Source organism: Triturus cristatus, chromosome 5_1 (assembly GCF_964204655.1).
Source record: "Triturus cristatus chromosome 5_1, aTriCri1.1, whole genome shotgun sequence".
NCBI lineage: Eukaryota > Metazoa > Chordata > Amphibia > Caudata > Salamandridae > Triturus > Triturus cristatus.
The window spans coordinates 194551925-194572118 of NC_140587.1; the positions used below are offsets into that span (position 1 = coordinate 194551925).

Below are 20194 nucleotides of genomic sequence, written 5' to 3' on the forward strand. Positions count from 1 at the left end.
TGTTCCCCCACTAATAGGGAACGTGTGTGGGTTTAGACCATTGTGAGACGTGTTCGTTTTACCCGACTGGTGATGTGTTGTTGCACTAGTAATGCACTGTGCCTGCACTGTGCCTCTATTACATCCATTCATGACTGCCAAAAACACTGACTACAGAAATTACGGAACGCAACCACAGGACAGTAACAAAGTGATACCATACCCATAGTGTACGAACAACTTCAATGGTTCTGTTCAGAACTTTGTAAAAAAAAAAGGGATCCTTCGTTGGCTACAAGGGCCTAGCTGGCATTGCTCTCCCTCTCTCCCATATCCTCAACACCAATATCAGGTACTAAGATGCCCGAACCTGAGAACGATGCAGGTCAATTCGCCTTGGTGCTTTTCCAATCACAGCACACATGGAAAAGAAACAGAAGATGATCTAGTCAACCCACCTTGCTTTGGAACAATCTTACCCCTGGAATCCGCTGTCACCCATCATACACCAGCTTCTGAAACAAGCATTGGCAAACGCCAATAGGTCCTGTATGTATTTTGAGTACTGACTAAAACATTAAACAAGGCCTGCTACATTAAAATGGGAACAAATCAACGAACAATTGCTTTCTTTATCAAAATGCATCTATGAGCTCAAGAATGTAATGTGAGGTGATTCAGTGTACTATAAGGTGTGAAATGATCCCTTCTGCCCTCCAATCGAAGTTTCTCATGGGAGGCGGAATGAAACGCTAAACAGCCAATAGCTTTATATGAGAGGCAAATTGCCCACTGGTGAAGCCAAAGCCCACTCTATGTATATTTTAAAGACATGGCTATAATAGGTATACAGACAGCCACACTCGCAAGCCAGACCAATAACAATGTTCCCTATGGAAAAATCTTTTATGCCTAAAAAAATGTTTTCAAGAGGAATAAAAATAGTAATTGGGAGCAAAGGCCAAATACACAAAAAGAGTAAACTTGCAAAACTTTAGATCTGAATTTAAATATCAAGAAATTAAAAAATACAATAATGTCTTGTACCTTTAGCCTTTGCTCAAAATTATGATTTTTATTCTTTATGAAAATATTTGTTTAGGTATTAAAGGTATTGCCTAAGGAAAGATTATTCATTTATATTTACACTATATTCTGGTTCTGTTATAGAATTACAGTGTAGAACTATATATTTTAGGTACCACGATTATGAGGGGGCAGGAACTGGGTGAGGTAACTACTGTGGGCAGTAAATACCAACATCTATGTGTGAGGTGTTTACTGGGTATGCTGAATCCCTCCTATTACAAGTTTTCTAGGAGAACATGTGGAATGACATGAACACCTTGTGTTTATTGCACAAAATACCATACATATTGGTATTTTCTGTACGTTATATCTTGGTAAATGTTAGGCTAGCTGCTGTCTGTCAAAAAGAATTTGTGGTAATCGCTGGCCTTCTTGTTAAGACCCGCCAACACTTACAACAGACATAGTGGTGTCTTCTACTATATAAAATACTGGGTGTTCATCCAAGGCCCATGTTTACACAAGCGCCATATTATTGTGCTGTCACTACGGCGAACCAGGGTGGCCATCTTAGGACAGTATGAAGGAGACCCTGGCAAGATGTGTTGAGTAGAAGGGGCTCAAACTGAGTCCTGATGATGGCTGAGTACGAACATGTGGTTGTACATGAGTTAACCAGAAGGATTCAGCCGTGGAACCTTAACTGAGAGGATCAGGTGAAGGTAGATCTTTGATGGCTCACAACTAGGCCATCTTTTGAGAAGCTATTTATAATCTGAGTCATTATACCTGCCAAGATATTGATGCTTGTTTTCTACAGCAGGATTTAGTTTGAAGAAGCTGAAAATGGGCCAATTCAAAAAGAGCCACAAAAGGATGCTCAGCAGGAGGTGGTGCATTTGGAGGTGTGGTCCAGTGCAGTGTCGTAACAATAGCCTCCACTGTGCGGGGGGGAGCGCCAGGGGGCCCCCTGCGGCACTGTGCATGGGTGGCAGGCCTCTGACCTGGCTGAGAGCTCCTGACTGGGTCCGGAGAGTGGGGAGCCCCTCCATGTACTTTGCAGGGGGTCCCCCTCAGATTTCGTTATGCCACTAGTCCAGTAGCTGCTATCAATAGTGGCACTGCAACATCCCAGTGTGAGTTGTCATACCGGACTCTTAGTGTGACCACACTGTGTAATCCTGAGCAAACTGCTTTGTCACCTGGTCCTCAGTTCATTCATTTGCTAAAATTGGATGCACCGTGAAATAGTCTAACAGGAAGTGCCATAGAGTGTGCAAAATACGGGCATATGCACGTCATTTCTTACTAGATAGGGTATGTCAAAAGAGGTCCCTAAACGTATTAACTCATCCACATTTTATACCTGCTATCTGTTTAGGGAACCTGTTGACCCCATCTGTCCATGCTTGTAAGGAGATATGTGTAGGAACGATTTGATTTGTTTACCTCTTGGCCATCACTAAGAAATGTAAAAAGGCCCCCCTTCCTCAGTCCCAGAGCGCCGGGAAGTGACTGAGTCCATCATATAGCACTACACATATCCTCTCACTGAGGTTGGCTCACTACTTACATAGTTTGTTCACGCAACTAAAATTAGTATATTTATGCACAGCAAGGTGGGTGCTGTAGGCACAGCTGCAATGCATGCTTCCATGTGACTAGTCATGTCAGCAGCTTCTAAAATAAACAATCCCTACTTTGGGATAAAGCCGGGTTCGGGCTGGATGTCAGTGCATGGGGATTGGAGAGCTCACACCCGCTCTTGGGACTGTTTCTAATCCGAAGGGCAACAAATGGAATCGCGAAATAACCAACAACCTTACCTATGGCGATAAATGGGTTTGTGTGGCCTCAATGAGCCTTGGGCGTCCCTATGTCCAACCACATTACCAACTCCATCAACATTCTGCAAAGTTTGAGAACTTCTTTCTGAACAGCCGAGAGGGTGTAGTCGATAATCCTACAGCTGGAGAACCAGATATTCAAACACACACACCTGGTCACTTCTTCCTTGTGCTACAAGATCTCTACAACATGGCAAATTTGTGTTCAAATCCATCAACGTAACCTTGATTTATTGCAGTCACTTCAAACATGCATGAACACCCACTACGTAAGTGATATACCTTTAAAAAAACAATTCAACACATATGCCAAACCCACTCGCCCTCTTCTGAAAACTCTGCCCCTCAGTAAGGGAGCAACAAGCTATCTTCAAGAACTTACAAAATGGCCTCCACTGAGCATGAAATGGGGCCTCCTGTGAGAAGGAAGGGAATCACAGTTCGCTATACACAATCCCTCATCAGCAACCATTAATAGTTAGGATTGGTGGGTTTTTTAAGATCTCTTGTGACTTCATTAACCTGAAAGCCCTGCCGTCAGTCCATATGACGGTTGTGAAATCAGTTTTAGATTTCAGAATTAGCAACACGTGCTCCTGACAGAGAAACATGTATAAACAATTGCTAATAATGAGCACAGATCTAGCTGGGGCAGAGACTGACGTCACTTTAGCTTGTGACTTCCAAGTGTCAACTTCCCCCACTTTTGGGTGGATTATCCAAGGGTGGAACAAAAATGGCCGCCAGTGACAGAAAATCTGGACATGAGTATGTCGACCACCTCAGTGCAACTACTAACGTCCAGCTCGAGTCTAGAAGAGCCCCATAAAAGGCCTGTCTATGCAGGCCAAAACCGAACTAACATTTTCCCCAGGGCTTCCCCTACCAGTGGGATGGTTACTGCTACCCAAGGCAGCTGCTTAGGGTTGCTTAACGGTGAACCTGCCCGTGACAAGGCCTGCATCTGGCCTGGGCAGCGCGCGAGTCCTGTATCTTTAAGCAACTCCAGTGCAGATGTTGTTTCCATGGTAACCAGTGGACCAAATACATTACTGTGTCTAATAATAACCAACCTTCATCTCTAAAAATGATCTCGTTCCCCCCCTCATTTAAGGGGTACGCAGCACGGCAGCGTGTATTTAGTCAATATTCGCGGGGGGCAATTCACTCTAACACATGTAACCCCAAAACCGGGGCGCCGATCATTTCGAAATTCCCCGTTTTATAACACTCACCCAGATAAAAAAAAAAAAAGCACTTGCGATTTAGGTGAAATAGAACAGCGGGCATTTAAAAAAATACAATTGTGCTCAATATGACAGGTGGCTTTCAGTGCTAAGAGCGGGCTAGTGAAAGGAAAAAGCTGAAGCGAAAAAGCCAGCGACAGAGCCGCACTATTACCTAAACACAATGGATTTGCAAAGCATACACATTCAAATAAAGGCTAATGCTTCGGAATATGTTCAAAGGTATGCAATGGTTACATTTGGTAGTATTTATTTAATTAAAATGATAGGCCCTTTATCCCCCGTGCTCATTAAATATGATAACAATGGAGACCAGCCGCCACGTTCACAAGGTTACACAAAACCATGGACAGCAGCCGTGAAATCAGCAGAACGTACAGCTCCGGGCCCTCCAATCACGGCGATCTCCGAGTGCCCCCTCTCCGTGCAGCTTATTACATCGAGGGAAAACGGCATAAGATCCCACACTAATGAAATTATATTACATCTAAGTGGGGAAAAAACAGCATTAAAAAAATCTGCCACAACCCGATGCCTTATAAAGGACGGGGCCCGGTCAGATTAGAAGCATTCATGCATGGGAGGGGGCTGCGGGGGAATGGAGTTTGCAACCTGCAGCTCCCCCAAAAGTCTCGTTAATATCTTGTCTATATTTAGCAATAGTCCTAGCATCGCGCGACGCGGTCTCTAATGCAGCATTTGTTTAAAGAGCAGACTTCAAACTGGCACCGCTTCGACAAAGCCTTATCTTTGCGTGGGCGGCAGGCAGGAGGCATATTTGTATTTTTAAATCTTTTTTTCTTGGCACTTACCATGTCTGCGCTGAGCTGGGCTAAGATGGCGAAGGTGGAGAGCCGGTCACAGAGGCATTTCGTTCGGGAGGAGTCGACGGGCACCGTCCGGCAGCCTCGGAAGGACCAGGCGCCGAGCTGGGCAGACCTGGAAGTGGGAGGAGGCGGTGGTTGGTGGGGGGAGGGAGGTGGTGAGGGGGGGAGAAGGGAAGAAAAAAACACACAGAGATGAGGGGAAAACAGTTTACATCGTGAGAATAAAAAGCAATCGACACCCAATCTCTTTCAACAAACACAACAAAAAATATGAAAACAGCCGAGAGGGGGAGGGGGCGATGTGGCGCCGGGCAGGGGAGGGGGTGGCATGGCGGAGTGTTTCCCAGGCACGGAGCGAGGGGAGGGGGCACCGCGCGTCACGGAGGAGTGCACGGACGGGGGGATGGAAAGGAGGGAGGCTGGGGGATAATATCAATATTTCTGGGGCGGTGTGTGCAACAAGGCGCGAGCTGAGGGGGGTCCGGTGAAAGGGGGACGGGCAAATGATTTCTGCTATAGAAGGCGGTGTTGGGGGCGGAAAGGGGCTGGGGGGGGGGCGCAGCGAAGGAGAAGGTGGGGAGGCATCGAGAATGGAAAGGAGGGGAGAGAGCTGGAAAGGGGCGAGGTGGGGGGCGGTCGTTGGTGAATGGTGTAGCGGAAGGGGGTTCAAGTTCAAAAGTGTGTTGGGGGAGGGGTGAAAAGGAGAGGGCAAGGGAGGTGAATGGGGTGCGTGATGTGAGATTCAATGGGAATGGGGGGCGGGGGGGGGGGTTTACGACCAACCCAGGGAGAGAGTTCGCGGAGGGTGACGTGAGTCTGGCGAGAGCCAGTGTGAAGGGAATAAAACGCTATAGAGTTGTGCCCTGGGAGAGTGGGGCGAGTCAGCCTGGCAAGGACAGGGGGCCACATTCAGAGGAAGGAAGGGGCATTCAGGGTCACGTGGGAGGGAAGAGGGCACCTGTCAGGGGATAGCAGGGCGCTCGGTGGGATGTGAGGAGCAAGAGGGCTTTGAAAGTGATGTTGGGGTGGGGGGCGCCTGTCAGGGGAAGGAGGGGGCACGCAGAGTGATGTGCGTAGAGAGAGACACCTGTCTCGGGGACGGTGGGTGATGTGAGAGGGTGGCGGCTCAAGGTCATGGGACGGATGTGACCCTCAGGAAGATGTGAAACTAACAGTGAGGGAAAGTGGCTGGGGGAATGGGCCTGCCAGAGAAGACTGGTCACGAACATCCGACTTGTGGAGTTGCAATCTAGTGAGAGGGGCTGGAAGGGGCCGGCCAGTCATCACCATGGACACAAGCATGGCTAAGTTGCCCTATGTGTGACGCCACCTGCCGGTCAGCGCTTTTAACAGTAGTTGCATTCTGGGACGTGTGGTTTCGCTTTTAGCGTTGTAGGTATTCAAAACACTGTTGGGTGAGAAAGGCAGAGTTGTCTCAAGTTGTGTGCCACACAAACGGTGGATTTAGGCCCAGATCTCTGTACTGGGGTGAATGTATGACATTGTTCTGCATTCTGTCCATCAATAGTTCTTCTTACACATGACACAGGGCAGGCAACATGGCATTCACACACAAACTCAGAGGGGGTTCGGGCTTTCCACGCATTACATCGAAGATAGAAGAACTGGCGGGCGCGTGAGTGTCGGGTGTAACACGGAGGGAGGGGTTAAAAGTTGAATTACAAAAGGGGCATTGGCCCTGCCGAGTGCACTGAAAATGAAAACTAAGGATGGAAAAAAAAGCGGGAACAGGGATTAGCACAAGTTCTGAAGAAGGAGGCGTCTGCGGCCACAAGAAATGAGCAAAACGTGTTGAATAAAACGCAAGCTAAACAATTACACAGACAGAACAGCAGAAAACAAGAGGCCTAGAAACACACCGTCTATGTTTATGTTGCTTCCCGGTGCAGACGGCACTGCAGGCAGCTCCCACGCGCACAGTGCTGGCGGGGCTGAAGAGCAAAGCCAGCGTTCATTGATTCAGATGCAAGCAGGTGAGCGTGCCACGTGCGCGCGTGCATCCTTCGTGTTAACACAATGCGTCTTACACAGTTATGGGGGCTGTGCATGGCGCCGCTGTCCCCCTGACTGTCCGTGCCAGAACAGCCATTATATCGAGTTAAACTGCACTTACAAAGAAACACATTTGCCCAGGATCATACCGTTTGATGAGGCTGTGAAGCCAGGAATCACCCCTGCTTTCACTCTGCAATTCAGCCATTTCACACCATAGTTGAACTCTTTTTTGCTTAAGTATTTGAGGGGCTTGAGCCTGACGTACGAGCAGCTCTATGGGTAGAACGAAGCCCCATTATGACTCGACTCGCTCTTAGCTCGAGACTCCTACAGAACCTCGAGCTGAGCCGGAGCCAGGCCAGGCATCAGTGTCTCGCCCAACTCTAATTTACACAATTGTTTTTTTTAAAGCATGCACGAATTTGGGGCTTTCTTGGCATTTTTCTTTTGTCACCGAATGCATCAGAACTCGTGTTCTGATTCTTGGGAGAAGCTAGGTGGGCCCCCTATTTCGAACCAGGGACCATGGGGCCAAACACAGACCCCTACGTGGATACAGCTGTCCAGTGACCCGCTGAATAGGGCTGGCAGCATTCGGATCTGCAGACATTTATTCACTGGAGCAGAATTTACATCTGTATAACTCGCCTGATGGCTGGACATAGGTCTAACTTTGATAAAATACATATTTCAAAGCATGCCCCCAAATCTTGGATTTGCCTGGGTCAGGGGCATCCAGCGTCGACCTAGGGAGGCAGAAACACCCCAAGTTTTCAGGAGAGCGGTGACTATGTAAATAAGGTCATTTAGAATAATTGTAAATCCGTTTTATGAGGCTATCCTTATAATCTAGCAAGGTGCCGGCTGTCCTGGACCTATGTTGGACACCCCTGTTCTAGGTGTGTCCTAGTCTGTTTTCTCTTTCTCCCCATGAATGTACGACTGCTTTCATTTATGAATACATAATATCTTCCACAATTCTGTAGATAGTAACATGGTGGAAACTGTATGTCCATGCCCAACGCTCTGCTCAGAAGCCAGCGGCTGGTGCATTTAAACGTCAGCGCCCCAAATACCAGGGCTGGTCGTTTTTAATTCACCTCACGCCTCTTTAGTCTCCTACAAGACACTCCCTGCCCCTTTATCTCTCTTGCATGTTCCTGCTTTCTCCCTTTGCAACAGGTTTGCCATCTTTCTCTTCCTCTGTTTTTCCGAATCTGTGTGTTTTGCCTCCCTTGCACTCAGTAAATATCTGGTGGGAAATAATTGAGGATCCCCAAAAATAAGTGCCAAAGGCTCCTACCACAACCACCGGCTCACTGGCGGCACCAGAGGTGCAGGTGATGGTTAATGGCCGAAACAATGCATTGCTTATTGTAGTACACTGCACAATTTAGTTTTTACAATACACATATTTTAATTACCTGCATTCGTTTATCCTACATATACAATTTAAGATACAGTGACACAAAAGGATTTTCCAGAAGCTCAGGTTGTGGCTGGAGGGACATATCTGGGCACCAATGTCAGCCTCATGGGCACTAGACTGCCCCTCCCCCCTGCACCAGGGGAGACAAGGAAGGATTGACTGTGAGCATCAGGTGAAGCTATTGCATGCACTGGAACCTGTCATGGCCCCTCAATAACCATCTGCAGTGGCAACCAAATTCAAAGTTATAATAGTCACAAAGCTGGAGACTGAGCCCAGGGCAAGAGAAAGCTAAAGCCACTGGCATCTTGCTTTAGGGAAGGGCATTAGGCTGGCATGTGCTGCCACAAATGGACTTTCATTCAGCATTATCACCAGACCCAACTTGGAGAAGGTCTGCGCCCCTCCCAACCAATCCTCTGCCGGGCAGCACAAAAACACTAGCAAATGAGGCCTGAGTTACATTTGTATAACGCAGGTGAAATCTTGTGCAATTTATTTTGCATTACGGCGTCAATTTTGGCGATTGTTCCATTTTATGAAATTCTCGCCCGGAAGAGATTGATTGGCTTGGGGAGAAAATGTTTTAACGGAATTGCAAAACTGATGTTTTCCCCGGCCAGGAGGGCCATCTTGTGCTTGAAAATCGTGTAGTTTTACTAGTCAAATACATTTCGCGCGTAATTTTCACGAAAATTGTGACTATTTCTATTTTTTTTAAAACAATTTCGTTCACCCAGCAGGAGGAAAAAACGCATTAGGTTGTAACTGCAGCCTAACTTGGCATTGTCCGTCCTATTCTAATCATGTTTCATGTTCACGGTGGCTACACCAGTGGATGAATGATATACAGCCGGCTGGGCTTTAGAGATCTTTGCATAGACCGGAAGTCACTTATATGCTTCCCGATGGATCAGGAGGGCGCAATACAGTAGCAGCGTGCATCTCTGCACTCCTGCCTGCAGTTAGTAGCATCCTGAGCTCACGCGCAGACTTCCGCTGACAGCGCTGTCAATCATCACACACCTGTGGCACGCGACAGCTGCTCACGCTGAGAATCGCCGAATCACCACCCACAATCCTCCTCTGAATGACGTGACACGCGACGTCTGCACGTGCAACGAAGGCCCTCAGCGGCGATGACGGCAGCCCAGGTAGGACACACAAGAGGTGGGGGGTGTTACAACTATCAGAGTGAAACGTGACGCGGTTTAACACATAAAACAAGGAGAAAGTACACCTTACTCAGAGGATACTAAAGGTTGTATGTAGGTCACAGTATCTTGGTGAAAACATAGAACTGCAGATATATAGTGGCCACAACATCGACTCTTAATTCCACATCAATGTAAGTGCAAATTTACAATTATTAACTGGGCTGTGATGACATCATGGTTCGATATTTTGCCCACAATATTGTGGTAGAGCGCTGTTATTAGAACAACTCCAGTCAACAAGATGGCTGCTTGTGGGGACCGTCAGACGCGCAATGTCTCCAGTTTTACTGCAATGCTCCAGTACCACAAATGGACTTGTAAGCCAACGCCAGTCTCCGCATCTCTGCAGTGTGTCCAATGCACCATGGGATGAACTGTCTTCATGTTGACAGAAATTACTACAAGCACTGCTGTTACTCTGGCACTAGATACTACAGTAGTGCAGGTCTTGTAGCGAGCGTGGCTCTGATGTGAACTACTCTGACCACCAGCACTAGTACAGTTACAATAGTTGTTACAAGCACCATTGCTAGTACGAGTATTACAGCTACTTGAGTACATTATGCACTACTGTTACCACCAGCACTACAGATATTACAGATGCTACAGGCACCATTGCCACTACGGGTATTACAGCTCCTTGAGTCCAGATGCACTGCATCTATAGTTCCGGTAGGACCAGTAGCTCACATGATAACCGTACCAGCTGTGATCTGTAGTAATGCTGTTGTCTCCACTAACTCTCCAGTGTCCATACTGCCAGTAGTAACTGTATCATCTATGGTTCTGGTAGTACCTCCTTCCAACACCGGACTACATTTCCCAGCAGCCCCGGAGACTGGGCCAGCTGTTTTCCATATTTACACAGCTCCTGGCACCGAATAAAGGTCCCCTATTAGCGCCCGCATCGCAGGAAGCCGCCTGCCGCCCTTCCCTCCAGGTGTTCTCCCCTCCTGTTGCTGCTACTGCACTGTGCTTGAGAGCACCTCAGATCCCCTCCCACCATCAGGCTACATTTCCCAGCAGCCCCACAGGTGGAGCAGCTGGTTTTGGAATGTTTGTGACCCCTGGTGCCGAATAAAGGTCCCCTCCGGCTCCCGCATTGTACACGGGTGAATCCCGGGCAAAAAGCGTCCTTCCACACCCGTCTGCGCTGCCTGCTGTCCCTGCGCTGCTCGTCACAGGTCCTTGCCTGGCATCTAGGACTACGAGGGCCACCCACCAGTACCACTAATGGAAGGCCACCGCACGGCCTCCTGAAGAACCTGAACAACATGAGACTCACCCAACTGGTCACCAAACCCGCGCACAAAGCCGCACACACACTCAATCTCATTTTCCCCTCCAGCGACAGAATCAAATTCAGCCACACCACAGAACTCACCTGGACTGACCACACCATCGTACGTGTCATCATCATTGATGCCCTGCATACAATCACCAAGCATCAGATCCCCCCACTGCAGCTGCAGCAAGATCACCAAAACTTAGTGGTCACAGGCCCTTTCCACCGCCCAACCCAAGGCCTCAACAGACCTCGACCAGGCCATCCACAACTTCACCGCCTGGATCACCGACAGTGTCTCCAGAGTCACCACACTGAAACCTTCAAAATCTAACAAGACCTCCAAAAACAACAGCTGGTACACCCCAGAACTCAGGACCACCAAGCGCAACTGCCACCACCTGGAGGAACGATGGAGCGCCACTAAGAACCCCACTGATAGAGCAGCTCATTAAACAGCCCTCAGCAAATATCACTGGCACATCAAGGAAGCCAAGAAAGCAGACATCACTGCCCGCATCAACTACGCGGCCAACCACATGAAGGAACTCTTCAAAACAGGTAAAGAATTCTCCAACCAAACAGCCATAGAGAACACCATCCGCCCCTCCCAAGAACTCTGTGACACCCTATCAGACTACTTCCACAGCAAGATCACCAACATCTACAACAATTTCAACCTCCAACCCCCACCCTCAACCCCAACGACCACAACCAACCAGCAAACATTGGCCCTACCATTACCATCTGGTCTCTGCTCGCTGCCCTGACCACCTCAGCCTTCATGTCTTCCATCTACTCTGGGACACCCACTGATCCCTGCCCCCACCACCTCAACAACCTCTCAACAAACCCAATTAGCATGCAGCTCACCAGCATCCTCAACACCTTCATCTCCACAGCAACCTTCCCGGACAGGTGGAAACATGCAGACGTCAGACCCTCCCAAAGAAAGCCTCCGCCGACCCTAGGCCTCTCAAAACCAAATAGCGAGACACTACCATCACTACAGACACACAGTTACTACAGTGAGCATGTGCACTACTAATACTACCAGAACTATAGATGCAACAGTTACCATTTGCACTATGGATACTGGAGAGTTAGTTGAGACAATAGCATTACTACCCACACATAGCTGTTACAGTTACCATGTGCACTACTAATACTACCAGAACTATAGATGCAACAGTTACTACTGGCACTGTGGATGCTGTAGAGTTAGTAGAGACAATACTATTGCTACACACACATCTACTACAGTGAGCATATGCACTACTAATACTACCAGAACTATAGATGCTACAGTTACTTCTGGCACTGTGGATGAAAGAGTGTTAGTAGAGACAATACAATGGCTACACACACAACTACTACACTGAGCATGTGCACTACTAGTACTACTGGAACTATAGAAACAAAAGTTCCTATTGGCACTATGGATGCTGGAAAGTTGGTAGAGACTATACCATTACTGCAGATATTCAGCTACTACAGTTACTATATAAACTACCAGTTACTACTGCCACTGCTGTTATTGCTAGCACTACAGATAATGTAGTTACTTTGTTTACTACCAGCACTGCTGATACTACAGATGCTATAGGCATTACCATTATTACAGGATCGATAGTTACTACAGTTATTACTGGTACTACTTACTATAATATTAGTTACAAAAGGTCTTGCCAGTACTACAGGTTGCACAATTACTAAAAGCACTTCAACCTTGGTTTTTCCAGGCACTCCGGTTCCTGCACCTCATATCACTTCCATAGGCACTGCAGGTATCATTGGACCTATATTTACTACAGACACTACGTTATACCAGGTACTGCTGTCAGTCAGCCCCTATATTTACTACAGGCCTTATTTTGATCACAGAGCCAACTGTTACGGGAGGCCCTACAGCCAGCACATGCAGAACAGGACCCAGCGCCCTACCGTCACTACCAGAAACACCCCTGTTACCACAGGCCACGCATCTACTACTGGAGCTACAGTTCCTACACACACGCAAGATGCAGTAGTGCCTCATGTCGGCACAGGCGTTAGAGTGATTACAAATCCACAAACAATAATGCAAGTCTCAAAGTACCGCCCGGAGGCTGCATGCAGCCCTCCTGACCTTTACATGTGCCCTTCTCCCATGGTCAACAGCAGCACTGGCTGCTGTTTACTCCACTGAGCACTAACATTAAATGATCTTAAATAAACAGGCAAGGATTTATGTAAAGGTTTATTGGAGTTAAAGAAAGGAAGTAACTGCGTATCCAGCACCACTTAACTTAAGGAACGCCATTATTTTTAGAGGCATCTTGCAGCAAAAGTGTAAACTAGGATGAAGTCTCTTCAGAATTCAAAATGTATTTCATTAACATGCAGAACTGTTTCACCTCAGTATATCAGATTATCAGTGCATTGAGAAGTATTAAAGTATTTATTCAAAGTGATAGTTTTCAAACATGAATTTAGAAATACCCATTCTTACCCGCACTCTGACAACATCAATAGTGACCTAAGATTCAAGTCAGTTGTTATTTGCACTCTGTGGGTGGCTTGGGTTCCTAATATACTATTATATATGAATTGTGTTATAGTTTATTAAATCAAACACAGGAGAAGGTTTTGTACAGCACACATCCTAAAGTTATGTATGACAAATTCCTCTATATGTGATAATAAAGAAAAAGGAGAGGGAAAGTGAAATAAAATAATTGCCTAAGATCACACAGTTTGATTAAGTGGGGAAGACAGGATTAATCACAGGTCATATGGTTTCACATTGTGCAATGCAGCTGCGAGGTGTGTATGCTGTGATTCCCCTATACTCACCTTACCACCACCCTGCTCCCCAAATCCCCTAACCACTGCCCTGCTGGTATCAATGCGGTCCTCAGTCACATCACAGACCAAATAATTTGGCCCCAGGGAAAATGTTTGTGAGTAGCCATGAATTAAAGCAAACTCTTTCCTCCTCCTACACCCTTCACCTACTCCAGGAATATACACTGGTGAAAAGGAAGTTTATTTAAGAGGGATTGTTCCAATGAATACCTCTACTGGTGATGTGTGTGGGTCATTCGTCCTTTCACATATTGACTTCTAGAAAAGGACCCAGTGCCGGCAGTGACAGGGGAGGCGGGCTTGGCCAGGAGGGTTCCCCACAGGAGAGCCGTATCCAGTGGGTGCCCCTCAGTGTGGGACGGCGGGTATCCAGTCAAGGCCTACACCAAACAAGCATTGATTCAAGTCTTCAGTGCACACACATGCCTGGCTCACTCTTCCTGTCACAAACGCAAGATGCTCACATTCACTTTCTCCTTGTCACAAATCTGAGAGAAACACGTGAGAAGGAACGAGAACAGACACGTTCAAAACTAGAGGCTGTGCAAAACCAGCTCTGTGAAAAGATATGCTGCAAAGGTGTTGGTATACACGTGTGGTGTGTATACGTTTGTGGGTGTGCCGGAGTGCATGCATGATGTCTGTGTGCGAGCACGTTACTTTTAGTGTTTTGTAAAATGATGTTGAGCACCTTATGGCACCATGGGGTTTGTGCACACGTGGGTGTATCTGACAATGCATCCGAGTGCGCACCTATACAGATAAGGGCGACCTCGGAGCACTACAAGGGTTCCTATGTGCAGTGAACCGTATAGTTGTGCCTGCATAAAGTTGCACTAGTGCACTGACTGGTGCAGGCATGCACACGCGGCTGTCTATATTCAAACTACCGTAGCTATGTGGCTTTCATAGTATCAACGACAGAGGTTGCAAAGGGCGCTGAAATGAATGCGTGTGCCATGCCATGAAGGAGCCAGGGAGCTGTCTTTTCAGCACCGTTCACTACTACTGTCTTTAACAGGTTTCATACAATGCGGTCAACATTTCACCACACTTCCTCTTCCACTCCTCTCATAACCGGATATAACGCAGGCCCCTCGCCCGCCCACCATAATGCGACACCTCCCTGCGCCGAGATCCCAGGCCCCGGGGCAGGGCCTGCCAATGCAGGGCATTGATCCCGCAGTCACGGCGCACACTGGTGCGCGCGGGCTCTCAGCTGTGTCCCGAGGCCCCTGACGGCCTCTAAGCAGGGCGCGCCTGTAACCACGCGCACGGTGTCACGCGAGGGCGCGCTGAGAGCGCGCGCTCGTGTCCTCGAGAGGCCGGAATCGCCGCAGGAGCCGCTAGACATGAACATCCAAGCGAAGAGGGGAAAGGCAGAGCCGAGCAGCCTCTGTGGGCGGGTGATTAAAAGCAGAGAGCATCACGAAAAGTGAAATTTTGAACGTTTGAGTCACGGACCTCCGTCAATTCACCATCACGGGCAGAAAATGTGGCATAACGGCTAGTTGTCAACTTTGGAACCTGGGAGCCCCAGGTTCGAATCCTGGCCTCGGAGTCCACATAGTGTGATTCTGGACAAATCACACAATGGCCCTGTGCCTAAATGATTCTGGATAAATCACCCAATGGCCCTGTGCCTAAAATCATAAGTGGAATGTATTTGAGTAATTTCCATTTGATGTAGGAGTACCTCTGTTGCTTCCAACCTAGGTACATGCTCCATAAATAGCAACACATACACCACACAGCGTCGTATTATCCATACAAGCCTGCCAGTTCACATAGTGCTGCTGTGCAGTCGTGGCTCTCAACATTTTGAACAGGTGTGCACGTGCTTTCAAAACCCTTTTGAAGACGTTGGCCCCCTATGTTGCGGTCTAGAACATAGTGAATGCGGCTGTGCTGTTCTAAAAAAATGACTACCACACAACGGCTTCTTCTCTTTACATGGAAGGCTAAAGAACGACACACACCGCACGTCTCCTAATGACAGAATCAGGAATTTCAGGGTGCAATATTATCTAAGTGAGAATGGTGTCAGAAATCGAATATTCAGTAACTCATCCACCGCCACACTCCTCTGTCATTTAAGCACCTGCTCCAGAGATCAGTTGGTCACATACATGTCACCCATGCCTTAACTGATGAACAAAGACTGTTTGAGTTTGCAAAAGTTTACGAATGCACAAAGGCATTTTAGTATGTATTAATCCCAAATTGCGATTCAGTGACGTTGCTGAATCGCTATTTGGGATTGAGAATGCATACCGATTTGGTATCTAGAAAGGGCCTGTTTAGGGCGTCCCTTCATACCGAATTGGAAAGGTATGTAACATTGTTTTGCTACCCAATTTTGGTTGCAAACCAGTAATACTTTACCACTGATTCCAAATTGGTTGTAACCCGTTCACAAATTAGACCTCTTCCAGTTTGAGAATAAAAAAATGATATTTTTTAACAGCAGGCAGCTGCTTGCTCTTAAAAAATAAAACTTAAATATTTCATTGTCTTTTTGAAACATATACTGTTTCCCTTTAAGGAAAATATGCTGCATTTCAAAAGAAAGAGAAATGCTTTATTTAAAAGCAAACACATACATGGTGGTCTGCTGAACCCAGCAGGCCACCATCCCTGCAATTCCTAATGGGTCGCAAATTGCGACCTACCTCATTAATATTCATGAGGTAGGTCAATTTGAGACCTACTACTAATCGCTATTTGAAAATAAAAAGGTTCATACATTAGAAATACCGATTTCCTAATTGTGATTCGGAGATAATCGCAATTAGGAAATCGGTAGTACTAATGTTGGTACATCTGACCCCTAGTTCAGGATGCACACTGAATAAAAACCTCTTGTATGTGGCTTAATAGTCATCATTTTGCATGATCTATAACAACAATAAAAGCCTTATATAGGAGACACAAGTCTGACTTGACTCTTGTGTCACTAATAAAATTGTCATCAGGGCAGAGGGTGAAGGATGTGATACCCATCCAGGATCTGATTGGCACAATCTTTAATCAGGAAACTTGGCTTCAGTCTGGGCTTCCCAGCTTGACCAAACTGTGTGACCCTGGGCAATTCTTTGTTTCTCTGTGCCTCCTTTTCCGCGATAATTACATGAGAACACCTTTAAATAATTTAGTCCAGAATGCACACCATACAATTATTTTTCTTGCATATGATATAATAGACCATAACAATAATAGCTTGTATAGGAGAAACTGACTTTCCTCTTGAGTCATTTATAACGTTGTAAGGGTAGAAGGGGTGTGATTCGCTACTTCTAATAAAGGCTATTAGGTACAATGATGTAACCTAAAGTGCGAATACGAAATAATCCAAAATATGCTTTCTTTGAATACTTTGTGGCAGTCATTGACATTTCCAGCAGAGTGTGAGGTCCAGGCTGAGCTAAGATCTGTTTTTCTCACACACTGTGTAACAAAGAATCTCTCTTTGCATGATAAGCCCCACTTTTTTGATTTTGAACTGTAAGTGCACTGGGTCCATGCTAACCAGGTTCCCAGTGCCAAATCTCTTTCCCAAAAACTGTACCACGACTGGCACCAACTTCAGTCACCCCTATAAGTCCCTAGTGAATGGGACCCCTGGTACTATGGGTACTAAAGAAGGTCCTCCCCAGGAAAGCTATGCACTCTGCCACTGCAGGTTGCATGTCATGGTGCAGAAAAATCAGAAGAGTCGACATGGTGCACAACCCTGTGTGCCATGTCTACCACGCGCTGCATAAGGTATAGGTAAGCCACCCCTAATGCAGGCTTTAGCCCTGAGGCAGGGTGCACTTTACCTATGCGTGGGCCTATCTACATGAGCAGATAAGCCCCTACAATATCTAGCCTATTCTGTGATGCAAGTGAACAGGGAAGCCATAAAGAGTACATGGGTTGGATACTCATCAACACAAGTTTCCTAGCTCCATGATGGCTTCACTGACTTCTAAGGTGTTTGTTACCAAACCTCTTGTCTTAATAAATCCTCAATGGTGCCAGTGTTGGATGTATTAATACATTCACACAGGAGACCCTTTTAGAGGGTCCTCTGAAACCTAACCAAACACTAGTGGGGTCTCTGGCCAGTTTTCACCAGCCTGTCACCACCAGACATGTTTCTGACCTCATGGGGTGAGAGCCAGCACTCTCAGAGGACAAAAACAATATCTGCTCTGGGGGTGGGTGTTTCACACCTCCTCCAGGACAGGATGGCATTTCCAGGGGGGAAGCTTCAAAAGCAATGCCACCTTTGAATTCCAACCCAGGACCCCCCATATAGAGGGGGAGGTCAATGCCCCTTTCCTTCTCCATCTGGAAAATTAGTCAGATGAGGAGGAGGGTCCCCCGTTAGCCTACACCACCCCTAGTGTGGTGCAGGCAAGGTGAATCTCTCTCCTGGAATTCCACCATCTTGAGATGGTGAGAAAACCTCCTATCAGGGCTAGGGCAGCGCCTCTTCCCACAGAACTATTCAATAGAGGGTGTAGACACCCTAAAGGTATGTAGCCCTTTGGCTCCCCTTGTAACTGCCATAAATTCAGCATTCAGGTGGCTCCCCGAGACCTTGACTTCAGATTCCAGACTAAGGAAGAAGACATACTGCTGATCCAGGAACTGAGCCTAGCTGCAGAAGAAGCCGGAACCAAACCCTGCCAACTGCAAAAGGGCTCGACAACTGTGGTCCGCCGTCCCTACGTGAAACCTGTGCAGCCTCCAAGAACCCCAGAGTCCTGCCAGCCTTCGCCAATTGCCTGGGACCTCCCTTTCGACTAGTGGTAGTAGTCCCTGGCACCCCTCTGGTAAAAGACGGCCATGAGGTGAAGACCGGCATGGACTGCGTCGACGCGATTCACCTCATCACCAAAAGTTGCAGCAGCCAAGGTCTGTTGGTCACCAGTCGGGTGACCGACCCATCAACGTATCCACCACCCTGAAGGATCCTCACAGTACCTGCAACAGATGCTTGAAACAACCCTGCTCCTGTGAGCTTGCACCCGCTTTATAGAGGCGTCAACTGTGTGAAAGCAGCAACTTGGGCAGGACCGCCCTGACCTCGCCAGACTGCCCTCACCGCACCTGTAGCTGAATGCCACCGGTGAAGAACCAATTCTGCATCCCAAGACCTCCAGCACCTCTGATCCAGGTAACCCAGAACTGCTTGTTCTGTCAGATCCCCGGGACTTGCAAAACTCTGATTCCCCTGGAGTAGAACTTCTCCTGAACTCTGGGTGACCACTGTTCCCCAAAACTCAGTGGCAGAGTGTTGCTTCCATCGACCACGACAGTAAATGAGTTGGCGGTACTCCGCTATCTAACCCTATGCTTTCTTCCCCTTGACCATGACGGTCTCTGCCTGACGGTAGTGACCGCTGTTGCTTAAAACCTGTAAGCATTTGTATCTTGAACTGCATTTGGTTAACAATCATACAAAGCGATTATTAACTGTTGAACAAAGTTCTTGGTTTCTAAAAATATATATAAAGGTACGATTTTATTTTTTCTAATTGGTCTCGGATGTATTCTTGAGTGTGTGTCTCATTTATTGCCTCTGTGTGTGACAACAAATGCTTAGCACTACCCTCAGATAAGCTTACTTGCTCGCCCACGCTACCACATAAAGAGCATTAGAATGATCTGCTTTTACCTCTGCACACCTATTGGGGACCCACCGGACTCTCTGCACAGTGTACTTCATTTAAGTGCATTTTATAGAGAGCCCGCATCCTACACTCTGCAGCACTGCTTTCCAGACAGGATGCAACGCAGGCATGCTCCGGGGAATTATGGGACATGGCTGTCACTACCTTTCTACCAAGGCCCTATTGGCAAGGGTAGCGAGGCAAGAGATGCCAGGATGTGGGGTGCATGGCTCATGGTCTCAAGGCATATGTACACTGTCTCGCACACTGAGTCAGCTGTGAGCATAGCTTGGCCGCATAGGCATGTCATCTTTCAAAGCACTGGCAGTGACCTGCCCTGTGTAACTGGTAACACTTTCTGACAGCCTCGGCAGTAGTGCGCCACAGCGCCTCTTCAAGCAGTGGGGCCTTCTGATGCTGGTGAACGTGCCCTATGTGCTAGGGACCATTTAATAGCATTTGATGTGAGATACCCGAAGTGTTGAGGAAGACACCTGACCCCATATGTTGATGGAAAAAAAGCACGACTGGTTTCTCGACCCTCCCAATAATACTTGTGAAAGGGAGGCACCAGTTTAAACAGTTTTACCTCACCCACATAACAATTTAATGTAGGTCAGACAGTATAACAAAGGGAGAACGCTGATATAAAGGACATAATCTCACCCAGACTAGGGAATGCATGGGTAGAAGAGTGAACAACTAGTTACGGTTTAGTCCTCTCTGATGCTTCTCGGTGCTACCCAGTGATGAAGCGTTCCACACTAGGCAAGAGAGGGTTTATCCCAATGCATGGCAATTCCATAAG

At 47.3% G+C, this 20194-nt stretch overlaps 1 protein-coding gene across 1 annotated transcript in view; it reads right to left on the reverse strand.

Moving 5' to 3' along the window:
- The window catches only part of ADGRB1 (adhesion G protein-coupled receptor B1), a 466033-nt gene that overhangs the window by 136075 nt on the left and 309764 nt on the right, over window positions 1-20194 (reverse strand). The window contains exon 18 of the mRNA XM_085604813.1: window positions 4915-5041. Coding sequence (XP_085460939.1) covers window positions 4915-5041 — 127 coding nt within the window. The remainder of the gene's footprint in view (window positions 1-4914; window positions 5042-20194) is intronic.